At 43.2% G+C, this 19,761-nt stretch overlaps 2 protein-coding genes across 2 annotated transcripts in view; both read left to right on the forward strand.

Moving 5' to 3' along the window:
- Positions 1-780, forward strand: part of LOC308311030 (thyrotropin-releasing hormone-degrading ectoenzyme-like) — a gene marked incomplete at both ends in the record, with an annotated part of 87,326 nt that extends 86,546 nt beyond the window's left edge. Inside the window, one exon of the mRNA XM_080757527.1 lies at positions 713-780. Within this exon, the coding sequence (XP_080613653.1) occupies positions 713-780 (68 nt within the window). The remainder of the gene's footprint in view (positions 1-712) is intronic.
- A 2,381-nt stretch (positions 781-3,161) lies between these two features.
- Positions 3,162-19,761, forward strand: part of LOC308310697 (thyrotropin-releasing hormone-degrading ectoenzyme-like) — a 34,564-nt gene continuing 17,964 nt past the window's right edge. The window contains exons 1-2 of the mRNA XM_080757078.1: positions 3,162-3,292; positions 3,863-3,918. Coding sequence (XP_080613204.1) covers positions 3,179-3,292; positions 3,863-3,918 — 170 coding nt within the window. The 5' untranslated portion in view covers positions 3,162-3,178. The remainder of the gene's footprint in view (positions 3,293-3,862; positions 3,919-19,761) is intronic.

Consider the following 19,761-nt stretch of genomic DNA (forward strand, 5'->3'; position numbering starts at 1 on the left):
AATGCAGCTCAAAGTGCTTTACAGAGCAATGGAGAAAAAAGAAAAGAAAAGCAAGGCAACGACATTAAAAAACAAGCAGTAATGCAATACAGTGAGGACATGAATAACAAAAAATAAAAGATCAATTAAAAGCAATGTTGTAGAAGTGGGTCTTGAGCTGAGCTTTAAAAATGTCTACAGAGGCTGCCTGGCGAAGGTACAGTGGGAGTTTGTTAAACTACAGAGGCTGCCTGACGAAGGTACAGTGGGAGCTTGTTCCATGCCGACGGCCCATAGAAGCAAAAAGCTGCTTCCCCGTATTTTTTAGTTGCCATTTTTTCGGGTCTATGGTTAAAAAGCATTATGAATCATTTCCTGGGCCCGGCCATGCTAGACCATCCGTCATGAAATGGGGAGGGGACCGCGACACTCTATATATACGTTCGGGTACTTTAAAGTACATTTTGTACTTTTCAGTATGCCCATATGGTCCACTTATCCGTCTACCAAACAAACAAACCAACCACCAAGGCCAATTACAGTTACAGTACGCAGCCATGCATCGCTGACCAAACAAAACAATGAAAACGCCCACTCTGTTAAAACCAGAGCGAGAGAGAGAGAGAGAGGAAAGAGAGAGAGAGAGAGAGGGAGAGAAATATTCTTTTTTTCACAACAGATTAATAATGATTATCATTTATAAAATTCCCATCATGTTGTTATGGTAACAAAGAAAGGAACTGCAGCATCCATTCCAGAGATGGACATGATTCATTCAACAATTCTGTAGCGTACACTTAAGCCATTCTGACCTGAGATCAGATTCTGAAAAAAATTGTCTCCTAAATCCTGAGAGTTTTCTGAAAAAAAGCTATGTTTCTACTTTCTATGTGTCAGTCGTTCTTCGTTTTTTTCAAAAATAGCAGACCTACAAGCTCGTAGCGCGCCACTCGGTGGCGCGCTACGAGCTTGTAGATCTGCTATTTTGCAATAGCTGAAGCATAACATGATGCTATAACACCAAAAAAGGGGTTTCCGCCCAAAATGGGTTAAGCCTTTTAAAACCGGTAAAGCGTCCGTGTCATTTCATATTTTAACTATTATTTTAAAAACCTTAAAACCTTTCTTCAAATCTTTAACCCATTCTGACCGGGAACCCATTTTGGTGTTAGCATCATGTTATGCTTTAGCTATTGAAAAATAGCAGATCTACAAGCTCGTAGCGCGCCACCGAGTGGCGCGCTACGAGCTTGTAGGTCTGCTATTTTTGAAAAATCGAAGAACGACTGACATTTTTTAGAATCTGATCTCAGGTCAGAATGGTTTAATTAGACCAGTGTGTGTCAGAAGGAAACCTCGTATGAATCTGATCTCAGGTCAGAATGGGTTAAATATATAATGTTAAAGGGAACACTTTTAACTCAAAAGATGGGTAGTCGACTCGGTATATAGTCCAAAAACACATCATTCTGGGTGTCCTGTTTGAGCACACACACACACACCATGACCTCCTTTCTTTCCCAGGACAGATTAATATTAATGATTATTATTTAAATTCAAATTGCCATCATGTTGTTATATTGTAACAAATGGAGGAGCTGCAAAACCAGATGCCAGAGATAAACGTGATTCATTCAACAATTTTGTGCTTAACCCATTCTGAACGGGAACCCATATTGGTTATTGTTGTTATAGCAGATCTACAAGCTCGTAGCGCGCCACCGAGTGGCGCGCTACGAGCTTGTAGGTCTGCTATTTTTTGAAAAATCGAAGAACGACTGACATTTTTAGAATCTGATCTCAGGTCAGAATGGGTTAATCAGACCAGTGTGTGTCCAGTGGAAACCCTCGTATGAATCTGATCTCAGGTCAGAATGGGTTAATCAGACCAGTGCGTGTCCAGTGGAAACCCTCGTATGAATCTGATCTCAGGTCAGAATGGGTTAATGTTAAATGTTATCTTTTGTTTTTTCTCCCTTTCATCTGCTGCACAGAATACCATTGTTGTGCGGCAGACGTCTTGTATTTACATTATGTCAGCTTGTTGTGTTTTAGCTTGGTGTTTTTTTGGGGGTGTTTTCTTTTGCGTTTCCGTAAACGTAATGCCCTACTTTGTCGTACAAGAGTGCTGCGCAATAGTCGATCTACAAGCTCACGACGCAACGTTTTGTGAAAGTGGTTAAGTGTGACTAAAGGCTCATACACATAGTCTGGATTCTCGGTGGTGGGGTGACCACCGAACTACAACTATGAAGTCACTGAGGTGACCACCGAACTACAACTATGACGTCACTGAGGTGACCACCGAACTACAACATGACGTCACTGAGGTGACCACCGAACTACGACATGACGTCACTGAGGTGACCACCGAACTACGACATGACGTCACTGAGGTGACCACCGAACTACAACATGACGTCACTGAGCCGCGGTGAAGAGCAAACCACCGCCACCGCTCCAGCCCTTCTCTCTGTTTTTACTCACCACCGCTCAACGTTATTTCAGCTCCGGTGGTCACCTCACCACCGGAGCGGTGGTCACCTCACCACCGGAGCGGTGGTCACCTCACCACTGGAGCGGTGGTCACCTCACCACCGGAGCGGTGGTCACCTCACCACCGGAGCGGTGGTGGTCACCTCACCACCGGAGCGGTGGTCACCTCACCACCGGAGCGGTGGTCACCTCACCACCGGAGCGGTGGTCAGCTCACCACCGGAGCGGTCGTCACCTCACCACGGGAGCGGTGGTCAGCTCACCACCGGAGCGGTGGTCACCTCACCACCGGAGCGGTGGTCACCTCACCACCGGAGCTGTGGTCAGCTCACCACCGGAGCGGTGGTCACCTCACCACCGGAGCTGTGGTCACCTCACACCGGAAATCCAGACTATGAATATAGGCCTTAAAAATACTGTACAACATTGCTGCTAAAACATGTTTTCAGCTACTTTTTGCTGAACTTGAATCCTAATATGAGATTTCCACCCGACAGAGACAATATATTATTTTCTATTGAAGGTTACAGAAAGTAATATTAGATATTAGATATTAGATATAATATTACAGACATGGGAGAGACGTGTGTGTGTGTGTGTGTGTGTGTGTGTGTGTGTGTGTGTGTGTGTGTGTGTTAACTTAGTGTTTTAGTGTGTCAGCTCTATTGATTTGTGTTTCCCAGAAAACCACAGTGTTGGTGGAATGGAGGACGACACCTGGTTGCTAGGCAACATCAACCAGACGGGCTACTTCAGGGTGAACTACGACCTCCACAACTGGAAACTGCTGATTGAACAGCTTCACAACAAGCATGAGGTAAACGCACGCAACCACGCACGCATGCACGCACGCACACCACCACACACGCACGCACACACGCATGCACGCACTCAACCACGCACACACACACACACACACACCCCTATATGATTTCTCATCACACGTTGGTTAGACATAACAGTCCGACAGACGTTAGTTCGACAACACCGTCACTCCCGACATGCGTGGCAGGTTGAAACTAACCCGTGGCTTCCTGCAAGGTTAGGTTTAGGGTAGGTTAGGTTAGGTTTAGGGTTAGGTTTAGGGTAGGGTGGGTTAGGGTAGGGTGGGTTAGGGTTAGGGTTAGGTTTAGGTTAGGGTGGGTTAGGGTAGGGTGGGTTAGGGTTAGGTTTAGGGTAGGGTGGGTTAGGGTTAGGTTTAGGGTAGGGTGGGTTAGGGTTAAGTTTAGGGTAGGGTGGGTTAGGGTTAGGTTTAGGGTAGGGTTAGGGTGTGTTAGGGTTAGGGTAGGGTGTAGGCCTAACGCCTGTCGGACAGAACACAGAACAAATGCACACATGAAGCACATGAAGTAACTCTCCATCAATCTTTGTTTGTTTGTTTCTCCAGATGATCTCCGTTGGCAACAGGGCGGGGCTCATTGACGACGCCTTCAACCTGGCCAGGTAATAATGAACTGCATTCACCTAAAGGGACCTAAAGGGTTAATAATGAACTGCATTCACCTAAAGGGTTAATAATGAACTGCATTCACCTAAAAAAGGGTTAATAATGAACTGCATTCACCTAAAGGGTTAATAATGAACTGCATTCACCTAAAGGGTTAATAATGAACTGCATTCACCTAAAGGCTTAATAATGAACTGCATTCACCTAAAAAAGGGTTAATAATGAACTGCATTCACCTAAAGGGTTAATAATGAACTGCATTCACCTAAAGGGTTAATAATGAACTGCATTCACCTAAAGGGACCTAAAGGGTTAATAATGAACTGCATTCACCTAAAGGGTTAATAATGAACTGCATTCACCTAAAAAAGGGTTAATAATGAACTGCATTCACCTAAAGGGTTAATAATGAACTGCATTCACCTAAAGGGTTAATAATGAACTGCATTCACCTAAAGGGTTTTTGTTATAATAATGAACTGCATTCACCTAAAGGGTTAATAATGAACTGCATTCACCTAAAGGGTTAATAATGAACTGCATTCACCTAAAGGGTTAATAATGAACTGCATTCACCTAAAGGGTTAATAATGAACTGCATGAACTGCATTCACCTAAAGGGGTAATAATGAACTGCATTCACCTAAAGGGTTAATGCATTCACCTAAAGGGTTTTTGTTATAATAATGAACTGCATTCACCTAAAGGGTTTTTGTTATAATAATGAACTGCATTCACCTAAAGGGTTTTTGTTATAATAATGAACTGCATTCACCTAAAGGGTTTTTGTTATAATAATGAACTGCATTCACCTAAAGGGTTTTTGTTATAATAATGAACTGCATTCACCTAAAGGGTTAATAATGAACTGCATTCACCTAAAGGGTTAATAATGAACTGCATTCACCTAAAGGGTTAATAATGAACTGCATTCACCTAAAGGGTTAATAATGAACTGCATTCACCTAAAGGGTTAATAATGAACTGCATTCACCTAAAGGGTTAATAATGAACTGCATTCACCTAAAGGGGTAATAATGAACTGCATTCACCTAAAGGGTTAATAATGAACTGCATTCACCTAAAGGGTTAATAATGAACTGCATTCACCTAAAGGGTTAATAATGAACTGCATTCACCTAAAGGGTTAATAATGAACTGCATTCACCTAAAGGGTTTTTGTCATGAGGTTAAAGCACTATTCTGTGATAGTAGTCATTGCTACAGTGAGTGTCTGTTTAGTAACAGGAGTCTGCCATGCGTCTCTTCAGCTCTTCAGGTGGGTTTGCAAAATGTTAGCCAATCAAGAGAATATAATATAGCCACGGGTCAATCACTTCCAATATTCACTTGTTTAAATCTGTGTCCAGTTCTTGTTCCTGATTGGATAAAAATGTGGTATCCTGATTCCTGACATTGTCCACCTTTAAAACCTTAGAGTATATATGAATAGAGAAGACACCCGAGTTCTCCTTCCGTCCACTTTGCATTAAGTTGCTCAAAAGCGCATGAGGCGATTTCACTCCTCCTTCCGGGTAGGAACAGAGTGCAATGGTGAGTGGCCCCAAACACATGAACGCGCTGCCGTTGAACGTGCGTCCGTTGTGAAACGTGCACAATGATAGTCAAACGGACCAGCGCGTTCATGTGTTTGGGGTCCAGGCTGCAATACCTTCATCCGGCCACTATGTCCATCTCGCCTCAGGTTTTCCCTCTAGGCGCCGTCTCTATTCATAATATACTCTAAGCTTTAAACTGACTAACGGGGTGTTAGGGGATGTCCGGGGGTTCAAGGGGTTAATAGTTCTATAGCAGATCTGACACAACGGTGTCACTGCACGTGTCATGCTTTAACATGTGTCTCTCTGAATACATTATTCAACCTGAGGTCATTTACATAATCCCTTAGAGGTTTGTATAGGCCGTCTGAATCCAGCCTGCCCTATAATCCAAATTAACCAATGTTGGGGGGTGGGAACCCCCTGTTGGTGTTAGCATTATGCTCATATGCTTTAGCTATTGAAAAAATAGCAGATCTACAAGCTCGGTGGCGCGCTACGAGCTTGTAGATCTGCTATTATTTTTTTTAATCGAAGAACGACTGACATAGAAACATATAGTGTTTTCAGAAAACTCAGCGTGTAGAAGACATTTTTTAGAATCTGATCTCAGGTCAGAATGGGTTAATTCATAAATACGCTGTGTGAGAGAGAGAGAGAGAGAGAGAGAGAGAGAGACATTAATAAGTACATGATTGTATTCTCCCTCCTCTCATTTCCTCTCCTTATCTGTAAGGAGAGGAAATGTACTGTATGCCCATTAATATTATTGGTCTCATGTTCACACAAGCATTCAAAGCTGATTGGTTGAGCTCAGCATCCTGTACTGTGCAAGTACATGCAGGGCTAGTAGAGTAACCGTCTCTCTGTGTGTATGTGCGTGCGTATGTACAGTATATATGTGCGTGCGTGCGTGCGTGCGTGCGGCCGCTCAGTAGTCATTAGCGCTCCACTGAGCCTAGCCAATGATAAACTTACAAATGGACAACCAATTAACTCTCCCTTAACGATGTTAACGAGTTAATGAGCTCGTTAACAGGACAATGCCTGGACACACAACCCCCGGAGGGGAGGGAGGGGGGGGGGAGGGGGTGAGGTTAATAGGGCATAGCAACGGCGGCGGCCATTTTGTGGTGCCACAGATAGAGACGCCATCCATTTGTCCCATAGAGAGAGGAGTCCGTCCTCCTCTATGGCTGTGAATGCTGGACACTAACACAAGCCCTACAGAACCCCCTAGACCGGGTCCTGCTACACCAGAATGTTATACGTGTGGTTCTGAACACACGTAGCTTAGCGTCTGTACGTACGGGGCATTACCAAGTGTATCAGAGAAGACGGCAGTAAGGAGGATGAGACTAGCTGACCACCTACACCAAGAACTCCCGGCCAAAAAGCTTGTACTGTGGGAACCAACACACTAGGTGTAGGAGCCAAAGAGTGCTTAGCTATAGTGGTTGTCACTTGGTTGGTGATGGGTGTGGGCACCGCATTGATTGATTAACATCAGTTATTATAGGAATGGAACACAAAGGGCAGGTCTACGCTGCTGTATTTTAACATCAGTTATTATAGGAATGGAACACAAAGGGCAGGTCTACGCTGCTGTATTTTAACATCAGTTATTATAGGAATGGAACACAAAGGGCAGGTCTACGCTGCTGTATTTTAACATCAGTTATTATAGGAATGGAACACAAAGGGCAGGTCTACGCTGCTGTATTTTAACATCAGTTATTATAGGAATGGAACACAAAGGGCAGGTCTACGCTGCTGTATTTTAACATCAGTTATGGAGATCCTATTGTTGACTGGAGACGCCGATGGAGGGCTGGTCTGAGGACCACCCAGAGAGAGAGAGTCAAGGCCAGGAAACGGTTGTTTTGCCACTCAATAGGCGTTCCCGCATAACTTTCCAGGCACTTAAACTGCACTGCATTTTGTGCATAGCCATTATATTATTGCACTGCAGGTCAAGTGTCAAACCTACACTTCGTGTCGGCCTAATTATAGGCTTCATTCCGAACACGCAGCGAGGGAGGAGGCCGCGGCGTTCTTCTCTGCCTGTGTAGCTGTTCAGAAGAAGAATAACATGGCCATGGAGGTTCTTCTGCAGAGGATGCCGAGTCCTTAACCCATTCTGAACGGGAACCCATTTTGGTGTTAGCATCATGTCGTGCTTTAGCTATTGAAAAATAGCAGATCTACAAGCTCATAGCGCGCCACCGAGTGGCGCGCTATGAGCTTGTAGGTCTGCTATTTTTTTTTAAATCGAACGACTGGCATTTTTAAAAATCTGATCTCAGGTCAGAATGGGTTTTAATCAGACCAGTGTGTGTCCCAGTGGAAACATCGTATGAATCTGATCTCAGGTCAGAATGGGTTAAAGCCTTGATGGAAATGAATGGAATGCCCTTGAGCAGGAATGCTCTTCCTTCCGTTATATAGTGGCTTTGTGCTGATTGAAAATGCTTGAAAAGTTCTTTTTTCGCTACTCGTGCCAATTTAATCAAAGCACCTGAAAGACTTTTTTTCCGTGAGTGCTGATAATCCCTGTGGCTGTACGGACAGTATGGACAGTATGGAATCACTGTACTGTATAGGCCTACCGTTTAACCCATTCTGACCTGAGATCAGATTCTAACGCTCAGAAGAACGGTGGTTCTTTAACGCATTTTGACCTGAGATCAGATTCTAAAAAAATGTCTTCTAAATCCTGACAGTTAAAAAAAAAAAATGGCAGACCTACAAGCTCGTAGCGCGCCACTCGGTGGCGCGCTATGAGCTTGTAGATCTGCTATTTTTCAATAGCTAAAGCATAACATAATGCTAACACCAAAAAGGGGTTCCCGCCCCAAAATGGGATAATGTCCAAAACGGTCCAAACAAGGGAAGAAATTACAACGTATTTGTCCAGTTATGATCTGATATAGTGTTATAGTACTTTGTTGTCAGTTCACACAGAATTTGTCTGGCTGGGCGAAGCATGTAGACCATTTTAATTTTCCCTGCTGTTGTGCAAAGTAACTATAGGGCATGAATTTACCCCAAAACCTTGTAAAGTTCACAAACTCTAATAGTCCAGGCAAACTAGCTGGTTTTGGACCTAAAAGTCAAAGTAAGCCTAGGCAGTATCATGCTGTAGTTGTGTTAAATTATTATATACTTTATCTGAATTCCTCAATTGAAATCTCAGACGAATGGAAATTGGACTCAACATGGCTTATTGACAATAATTCCGCAACTAGGATTTTTTATAGGACTTTGATAGGACGTGTTGTTCTGGTGGTGACTTCATAGAAAAGGTTTGTGATCGAAAACAATATATTACCATAATCTTACGTGGCTTTTTGGCAATAATTGGTGGCCATTTTGGATTGATGCCAATTAAACATAATATTTCCGGAACTATAGGATTTCTTATAGGACTTTTAGTAAGCTATGTTGTTCTGGACACCTCATATACATGATGTATAGTGACACAAATTATGTTGATGTAAATCAATTGAAAAGAAAAGGAAAGGTACTAAAAATTAAATATCAGAAGTAGCCTATACTGTCTGTACTTTGATTATATAAATTAAATATCAGAAGTAGCCTATACTGTCTGTACTTTCATTATATAAATTAAATATCAGAAGTAGCCTATACTGTCTGTACTTTCATTATATAAATTAAATATCAGAAGTAGCCTATACTGTCTGTACTTTCATTATATAAATTAAATATCAGAAGTAGCCTATACTGTCTGTACTTTCATTATATAAATTAAATATCAGAAGTAGCCTATACTGTCTGTACTTTCATTATATAAATTAAATATCAGAAGTAGCCTATACTGTCCGTACTTTCATTTATCGGGGGGTTGAAAAACAAAACAAACGTGAAAGCCCTTTTTTCCCAGAACGGAAAACTTTCCACCAAAGAGCCCTTGTTCTATTCTGTGCATCAAGCAATGCTATGACGTTATTATTATTATGTTCATCAGAACACGATTGATCGTTCAAATTAACACGCTCTGAAAAGTAAACGCACACATTCCACCTGCCTTCCCAAAGCCTTCACACTTCACCAGCCCCACCGATCCAACCTGCACCATAACACCGCTCAGGTGTTCACCAGCCCCACCGATCCAACCACCATAACACCGCTCAGGTGTTCACCAGCCCCACCGATCCAACCTGCACCATCACACCCCGCTCAGGTGGTCAGGTGGTCAGGAGGGACCCTCTGACCATCTGAGCGGTGGTGTTATGGTGGTTGGTTATCGGTGGGGCTGGTGAAGTGTGAACGCTTTCAAGTGGACCCTCTGATCCAGGAAGAAGGTCGAGGACCTGCACCGAGTCAAAATGATCAGAGGGAGAAAAACCAGGAGGGAGAAAAATAAATGACTTATTTTTCAAAGTTTCAGCGGAGCGGCATGGAGAGAAAAGCTCCCAGGCTTTAGAGGCAGATGGACTCTGAGAGAGAGAGAGAGAGAGAGAGAGAGAGAGAGACATAGACATAAAAGGGGACCGTGGTGGACTTAGCAGTGCATAATGAGAGGGAGATGGCAGAAGGCGGTGAATGGAAGTGACCGAGGTCATCTGATTAGACGGTTCTGAGCCCAGACCGGCTCAGAGCGTCTCAGCGATGCGAGGAGATTGGAGGCTTAGTGGAGGAGAGACTGTCAACAGATAGAAGTACTATAGTGTGTACCCGCGAGTACACGTCCGAGGTACAATTAGGGTATACTTATACAATTAGTTTTAGCCTTTATACTTTCATTCCAGTACATCTGTAGTTGCCAACGCAGTGATGTGTGTGTGTGTGTGTGTGTGTGTGTGTGTGTGTGTGTGCGCGCGTGTGCGACTGTGCGTGCGTGTGTGGGTGCGTGTGCAGAAACATGATATTGGCACATTAAACATTTATCATATCCTGCCATAATATAATATAATATAATGATAGCTGAGCACGAGCGTGCGTTCTGTGTAGCCTCTTGTGTTTGTATAAATTATTACCGAGATAAATAATGTATCGCAATCCGCACAAAGGACAAGGTGACCGTGTGTGTGTGTGTGCGTGTGTGTGTGTGTGTGTGTGTGTGTGTGTGTGTGTGTGTGTGCGTGTGCGTGTGTGTGTGTGTCTGTGTGTGCGTGTGTGCGTGCGTGTGTGCAAGTCAGTGAACAGATGGCATTTTGAGGTGTGTGTCTGTGCAGTGTGTGTGTGGGATGTATCATATAACATAGTGTGTGTGGGATGTATCATATGACATAGAGTGTGTGGGATGTATCATATGACATAGAGTGTGTGTTGGATATACAGTATCATATCATATAAAATAACGTACCTTGCGTGTCGTTTCACACGTGTATTTTACACTTCAATCATTCATATAGAGTTGGAGGCGGGTGGGGGGGAGAGAGAGAGAGAGAGCTCAATATGTAGTCATACTGGGTGCTCAGACAGAAAGACAGACTTTACTTTACTTTACTTTGATGTAATACATACACATGAGCGAGTATAAATATGTGGGATTTAGTGAAGGCTGCTTTCCATCCGTATTGTCCCCCAATAGACCACTAACGCAGCTCGTACATATTTGGGTTTTGGACGTATAGCTGCTTTGGGGACTCCTTATATGGTTACAGTATGGCTGAGTCATGGTGACGTAATCACTCAGCTCCATATATGGGCACAAAAGCGGGACAGACAGACAGACACACAGACATGATCTGCTAGGTCTCATAGTAAGTGCTCACTGCGTTCGCAATCACTGCGTTCGCAACAAGAAACGATGCATAACAAAACAATATAGACAACGATACAACATACGTTAACATCAACAACAATGATAGCCTACGACTACACGCCAAAAGCTTGGGATACGGATGTGTATATTTTACAGGAAACTCCCGTTAAACTTTCCAACAAACTCCGGTGAACTCCCGAATTGTGTACTATACCATCACACCTGTATTATATTACCGTATATTAACCCATTCTGAACGGGAACCCGTTTTGGTGTCAGCATCATGTTATGCTTTAGCTATTGAAAAATAGCAGATCTACAAGCTCATAGCGCGCCACCGAGTGGCGCGCTACGAGCTTGTAGGTCTGCTATTTTTGAAAAATCGAAGAACCACTGACATTTTTAGAATCTGATCTCTCGGGTCAGAATGGGGTTAATCAGACCAGTGTGTCCCCCAGTGGAAACCTCGTATGAATCTGATCTCAGGTCAGAATGGGTTAACTGTATATATGCTGCTGAACTTGAGGTTTACCGGACAAAATACAGTGCCCATTATTGCCCGTTAACTCCCATTCACAATCAATCAACAATATAGGCGTAATTATAATCTAATTTTGGGCCAAGTCTATACAAATATTGTACATTTTCATATGCCTGATTATCTTACAGACAGACAGACAGACAGACAGACAGACAGACAGACAGACAGACAGAGCTGGTATGTGGACTTCACGTCTGCTATACTAAATCCCTTATCCCTAAACTTATTTGCCATTTTTCTACTATTTTAAAACATTTTAGAATACTTCAAATAGCGGATCCACAAGCTCACAACGTGTCAATACAGATTGGCTATAGTTGAACTATTTAAAAATGTTTTAAAATAGTCAAACAAAAAAAAATGGCAACTAAGTTTATGGATAAGGGGTAAGGGGTTGGGGCAAGATAGAAGATAGGGCTGTATTTTGCGTGTCTTAAGTACCAGGTCTTATTCCCTAACTTGAGTAAACTAAAGACCTGGAGGCGTGGTCAATGCCATTTGGCTATTCTGAGTGGCCAAAGAGCATTGACCACGCCTCCAGGTCTTTAGTTTACTCAAGTTATAGGTAATAAGACCTGGTGCTTAAGACACGCAAAATACAGCCCCTTACGGTCTCTTTATTTCCCGAGGTAAGTTGGGAGAGAAACCCACCGTAGGCCGTAAGGATTCTTCTCATCGTGCCTCTGTGGATCGAGCTTAGACTGTAATAAATATGGACAAAGCGTTCCCCGGGTCTAACATGCACGTAAAATGAAGCCTATAATTCCTTGCACTGTAAGTGTAAGTCGCCATCTTTCTAGATCCGTTTGGGCCCAGCTGGCCATTGGCTGGCCCAGACAACGAGGCGGGACTTCCCCCCCCCCCCCTTACACTTGGTTGGTTTTTATTTTGACTGAACGGGGGGGTGGCTCCCGATCTGTAACGGTAGCCACGCCCCTCAGAACATACGCGACTTTATGGTATTTTTTTTTAATAAATGGGACCATAATTTTCCAAAAAGAAGAATATGACATTAGAAATGAGACTTTAAACTAGTGACTGGAAACAGAAAGTATTCATGACCATGTTTATTAAGGTAATACAGTCTAGGTGAAGTTGGGCCCAAATACATGGACCTCTATGGAGCTATGGGTTTTTTTTGGGCCCAATGACAGCGCCACAACAGGCCATTATATGAACTTTCAGGAAGTCCCGATTTCCTTAGTGGCTTCACGAAATATCTGTCTGACTGCCCCCCTGGTTAAACATCTGTCTGACTGCCCCCCTGGTTAAATATCTGTCTGACTGCCCCCCTGGTTAAATATCTGTCTGGCTGCCCCCCTGGTTAAATATCTGTCTGACTGCCCCCCCCTGGTTAAATATGTGTCTGACTGCCCCCCTGGTTAAATATCTGTCTGACTGCCCCCCTGGTTAAATATCTGTCTGACTGCCCCCCTGGTTAAATATCTGTCTGACTGCCCCCCCCTGGTTAAATATCTGTCTGACTGCCCCCCTGGTTAAATATCTGTCTGACTGCCCCCCTGGTTAAATATCTGTCTGACTGCCCCCTGGTTAAATATCTGTCTGACTGCCCCCCCCTGGTTAAATATCTGTCTGACTGCCCCCCCCTGGGATTGAGTCAAATGCCTTTTTGAAACACGACACAGCAGTCAAGATTGTTCTTTTTTTTTACCTCCTTATAGGGCCATGATCTGGGCCACGGTATCTGGGCCCCTCGTCATCTACTGTACCTTTGTGTGTTCATGACATTCTGCTTTGTATGTTACTGTATGATACTTTGTATGTTCATGACATAATGCTCCCACAGGAAAAGGTTCTCCCTGCTCAATGTAGCGTAGAAGACCAGTAATAGCACGAGCAGCCACATTGTTATGCTGTACCTACCTTAACCCATTCTGACCTGAGATCAGATTCTGAAAATGTTCTTCTATAATACCTGGCAGTTTTCATTCTGACCTGAGATCAGATTCTGAAAATGTTCTTCTATAATACCTGGCAGTTTTCATTCTGACCTGAGATCAGATTCTGAAAATGTCTTCTATAATACCTGGCAGTTTTCATTCTGACCTGAGATCAGATTCTGAAAATGTTCTTCTATAATACCTGGCAGTTTTCATTCTGACCTGAGATCAGATTCTGAAAATGTTCTTCTATAATACCTGGCAGTTTTCATTCTGACCTGAGATCAGATTCTGAAAATGTCTTCTATAATACCTGGCAGTTTTCATTCTGACCTGAGATCAGATTCTGAAAATGTTCTTCTATAATACCTGGCAGTTTTCATTCTGACCTGAGATCAGATTCTGAAAATGTCTTCTATAATACCTGGCAGTTTTCATTCTGACCTGATATCAGATTCTGAAAATGTTCTTCTATAATACCTGGCAGTTTTCATTCTGACCTGAGATCAGATTCTGAAAATGTTCTTCTATAATACCTGGCAGTTTTCATTCTGACCTGAGATCAGATTCTGAAAATGTTCTTCTATAATACCTGGCAGTTTTCATTCTGACCTGAGATCAGATTCTGAAAATGTCTTCTATAATACCTGGCAGTTTTCATTCTGACCTGAGATCAGATTCTGAAAATGTCTTCTATAATACCTGGCAGTTTTCATTCTGACCTGAGATCAGATTCTGAAAATGTTCTTCTATAATACCTGGCAGTTTTCATTCTGACCTGAGATCAGATTCTGAAAATGTTCTTCTATAATACCTGGCAGTTTTCATTCTGACCTGAGATCAGATTCTGAAAATGTCTTCTATAATACCTGGCAGTTTTCATTCTGACCTGAGATCAGATTCTGAAAATGTCTTCTATAATACCTGGCAGTTTTCATTCTGACCTGAGATCAGATTCTGAAAATGTTCTTCTATAATACCTGGCAGTTTTCATTCTGACCTGAGATCAGATTCTGAAAATGTCTTCTAATACCTGACAGTTTTCATTCTGACCTGAGATCAGATTCTGAAAATGTCTTCTAATACCTGGCAGTTTTCATTCTGACCTGAGATCAGATTCTGAAAATGTCTTCTATAATACCTGGCAGTTTTCATTCTGACCTGAGATCAGATTCTGAAAATGTTCTTCTATAATACCTGGCAGTTTTCATTCTGACCTGAGATCAGATTCTGAAAATGTTCTTCTATAATACCTGGCAGTTTTCATTCTGACCTGAGATCAGATTCTGAAAATGTTCTTCTATAATACCTGGCAGTTTTCATTCTGACCTGAGATCAGATTCTATAAATGTTCTTCTACATCCTGACAGTTTTCATTCTGACCTGAGATCAGATTCTGAAAATGTCTTCTAATACCTGACAGTTTTCATTCTGACCTGAGATCAGATTCTGAAAATGTTCTTCTATAATACCTGGCAGTTTTCATTCTGACCTGAGATCAGATTCTGAAAATGTCTTCTATAATACCTGGCAGTTTTCATTCTGACCTGAGATCAGATTCTGAAAATGTCTTCTAATACCTGACAGTTTTCATTCTGACCTGAGATCAGATTCTGAAAATGTCTTCTAATACCTGGCAGTTTTCATTCTGACCTGAGATCAGATTCTGAAAATGTCTTCTATAATACCTGGCAGTTTTCATTCTGACCTGAGATCAGATTCTGAAAATGTTCTTCTATAATACCTGGCAGTTTTCATTCTGACCTGAGATCAGATTCTGAAAATGTTCTTCTATAATACCTGGCAGTTTTCATTCTGACCTGAGATCAGATTCTGAAAATGTTCTTCTATAATACCTGGCAGTTTTCATTCTGACCTGAGATCAGATTCTATAAATGTTCTTCTACATCCTGACAGTTTTCATTCTGACCTGAGATCAGATTCTGAAAATGTCTTCTAATACCTGACAGTTTTCATTCTGACCTGAGATCAGATTCTGAAAATGTTCTTCTATAATACCTGGCAGTTTTCATTCTGACCTGAGATCAGATTCTGAAAATGTCTTCTATAATACCTGGCAGTTTTCATTCTGACCTGAGATCAGATTCTGAAAATGTTCTTCTATAATACCTGGCAGTTTTCATTCTGACCTGAGATCAGATTCTGAAAATGTTCTTCTATAATACCTGGCAGTTTTCATTCTGACCTGAGATCAGATTCTGAAAATGTTCTTCTATAATACCTGGCAGTTTTCATTCTGACCTGAGATCAGATTCTGAAAATGTTCTTCTATAATACCTGGCAGTTTTCATTCTGACCTGAGATCAGATTCTATAAATGTTCTTCTACATCCTGACAGTTTTCATTCTGACCTGAGATCAGATTCTGAAAATGTCTTCTAATACCTGACAGTTGTCATTCTGACCTGAGATCAGATTCTGAAAATGTTCTTCTATACATCCCGACAGTTTTCTGAAAAAAGCTATATGTTTCTATATGTCAGTCGTTCTTCAATTTAAAAAAAATAGCAGACCTACAAGCTCATAGTGGCGCGCTACGAGCTTGTAGATCTGCTATTTTTCAATAGCTAAAGCATAGCATAATGCTAACACCAAAAGGGGTTCCCGCCCAGAATGGGTTAAGGGTGCGTTTAATTTGACCTACATAATTATGGACATGAGAATGAGGATATAAATAACGTCCTTTGTAGTGAAAGCAGTAAAGCTGTTAATGGGGATTATTTATTTCTTTATTTTTACCCCAATGGGGGAGTTTAAATTAGTGCAAATATTGTACACATGGAGCACAGCTTCACTACCAAATGTTACGTAAAATGGAACAACAATAATATTAACTAGAAGTAAAAGTGTCCCTCTGGGCATATAGGTCAGGTTGTGGCCTCCTGGTGGCGCTATAATTGGACAGGTCTCCACCAGGGCAGGCAAGGTTGTGGCCTCCTGGTGGCGCTATAATAGGACAGGTCTCCACCAGGCCAGGTCAGGTTGTGGCCTCCTGGTGGCGCTATAATAGGACAGGTCTCCACCATGCAGGGCAGGTCAGGTTGTGGCCTCCTGGTGGCGCTATAATTGGACAGGTCTCCACCAGGGCAGGTCAGGTTGTGGCCTCCTGGTGGCGCTATAATAGGACAGGTCTTCACCAGGGCAGGTCAGGTTGTGGCCTCCTAGTGGCGCTATAATAGGACAGGTCTCTCCACCAGGGCAGGTCAGGTTGTGGCCTCCTGGTGGCGCTATAATAGGAAAGGTCTCCACCAGGGCAGGTCAGCTTGTGGCCTCCTGGTGGCGCTATAATAGGGCAGGTCAGGTTGTGGCCTCCTGGTGGCGCTATAATAGGACAGGTCTCCACCAGGGCAGGTCAGGTTGTGGCCTCCTGGTGGCGCTATAATAGGACAGGTATCCACCAGGGGCCAGGTCAGGTTGTGGCCTCCTGGTGGCGCTATAATAGGACAGGTCTCCACCAGGGCAGGTCAGGTTGTGGCCTCCTGGTGGCGCTATAATAGGACAGGTCTCCACCAGGCCAGGTCAGGTTGTGGCCTCCTGGTGGCGCTATAATAGGACAGGTCTCCACCATGCAGGGCAGGTCAGGTTGTGGCCTCCTGGTGGCGCTATAATTGGACAGGTCTCCACCAGGGCAGGTCAGGTTGTGGCCTCCTGGTGGCGCTATAATAGGACAGGTCTTCACCAGGGCAGGTCAGGTTGTGGCCTCCTGGTGGCGCTATAATAGGACAGGTCTCTCCACCAGGGCAGGTCAGGTTGTGGCCTCCTGGTGGCGCTATAATTGGCCAATGTGAAAAGGGTGACATTTCTTCTTGCGCCTTGGATGGCAATTGGATTTGAGGCATTTTGTTCCTCCAAAGCTTCTGAGCCCTATGAAGACAATTGATTGGAAAGAGGTACATACATGTAGGTCTCTTGTAATCAAGAACCTTTGCAAAGAGTTTCACTCTTGAAGTATACAACACATTTCAGTCACTCTCATCTGAGTCATCTTCGATATTGACGCAGATAATGTAGAAGATGTGTAACCCTAACCCCTAACCCTATGAGGAGGTATGCTCCCCAAAAAGAAGGGTAGAGGCAAAAGTAAATCTAGTGCCTCAGCCTTAGTATCCGAGGCAAGAACTCATCTTAGGTCAGTCTCTCACGCCTACCACAAACCACCATCACAAGCCAAGAAAGTCCAACTAATAATGGCTAAAAAAGGCACTTGATGATGCTTACCTAGATGCTGAGGTGAACTTTATAAATGGCAAAATCGACTCAGAGCAACACACCAGCAAGAAGCACCGTTTAGCATGGAAAACAATTCAAACTCCATCATTCGAATCAAGGGAGGGTCAGCCAAAGAGCATATGGAACGTGCGCGCGCACACACACACACACACACACACACACACACACACACACACACACACACACACACAGACACAGACACAGACAGACAGACAAGCGCAATCAGCATTTCTCATCATATAGGGGCTTTTATGGAAATTTCTCTAAAGAACAGCTCAACTGATTTGGTCGTATTTTTGATGTCATCGATGTCACCCTACTTTGTATAATTCCTCCCTCTCTTCAGAGTTCAGTTCCAAATTTGCATTTCCACTTTGTTTACAATTGTTCATTTTCCAAGCTGGCATGGAATGGAAACAAGCCTGGTTTTATCTAGCATCAGTTTTCAAAATGACTCAAATTATTAAATAAGTTGCATATCAGCACCTCCACCCAGGAGCCAACATATTATAGCTGCTGTCCATGGTGCTGAAATAACTCTCCCTATAGCTGCTGTCCATGGTGCTGAAGTAACTGTCTCTATAGCTGCTGTCCATGGTGCGGAAGTAACTGTCTCTATAGCTGCTGTCCATGGTGCGGAAGTAACTGTCTCTATAGCTGCTGTCCATGGTGCGGAAGTAACTGTCTCTATAGCTGCTGTCCATGGTGCGGAAGTAACTGTCTCTATAGCTGCTGTCCATGGTGCGGAAGTAACTGTCTCTATAGCTGCTGTCCATGGTGCGGAAGTAACTGTCTCTATAGCTGCTGTCCATGGTGCGGAAGTAACTGTCTCTATAGCTGCTGTCCATGGTGCTGAAGTAACTGTCTCTATAGCTGCTGTCCATGGTGCTGAAATAACTGTCCATATAGCTGCTGTCCATGGTGCTGAAGTAACTATATCTATAGCTGCTGTCCATGGTGCTGAAGTAACTATCTCTATAGTTGCTGTCCATGGTGCTGAAGTAACTATCTCTATAGCTGCTGTCCATGGTGCTGAAGTAACTCTCTCTATAGCTGCTGTCCATGGTACTGAAGTAACTGTCCCTGTAGCTGCTGTCCATGGTGCTGAAGTAACTCTATAGCTGCTGTCCATGGTGCTGAAGTAACTCTCTATAGCTGCTGTCCATGGTGCTGAAGTAATTGTCTCTATAGCTGCTGTCCATGGTGCGGAAGTAACTGTCTCTATAGCTGCTGTCCATGGTGCTGAAGTAACTGTGCATTGGTGTTAGCATCATGTTATGCTTTAGCTATTGAAAAATATCAGATCTACAAGCTCATAGCGCGGCACCGAGTGGCGCGCTACGAGCTTGTAGGTCTGCTATTTTGTACAAGACATTTTTAGAATCTGATCTCAGGTCAGAAAGAATGGGTTAACCCATTCTGACCTGAGATCAGATTCATACGAGGTTTCCACTGGGACACACACTGGTCTGATTAACCCATTCTGACCTGAGATCAGATTCTAAAAATGTCAGTCGCTCTTCGATCTTTCAAAAATAGCAGACCTACAAGCTCATAGCGCGCCACTCGGTGGTGCGCTATGAGCTTGTAGATCTGCTATTTTTCAATAGCTAAAGCATAACATGATGCTGACACCAAAATGTGTTCCCGTTCAGAATGGGTTAACAAAACATCTCTCTCTCTGTCTCTCTCTCTCTCTCTCTCGCTCTCTCGCTCTCTCTTTGTCTCTTTGTCTCTCTCTCTCTCTCTCTCTCTCTCTCTCTCGCTCTCTCTCTCTCGCTCTCTCTTTGTCTCTTTGTCTCTCTCTATCTGTCTCTCTCTCTGTCTCTCTCTCTCCCTCTCTCTCTCTCTGTCTCT

The sequence above is a fragment of the Protomyctophum bolini genome (assembly GCF_963924005.1).
Source record: "Protomyctophum bolini genome assembly, chromosome: 23".
Classification (NCBI taxonomy): domain Eukaryota; kingdom Metazoa; phylum Chordata; class Actinopteri; order Myctophiformes; family Myctophidae; genus Protomyctophum; species Protomyctophum bolini.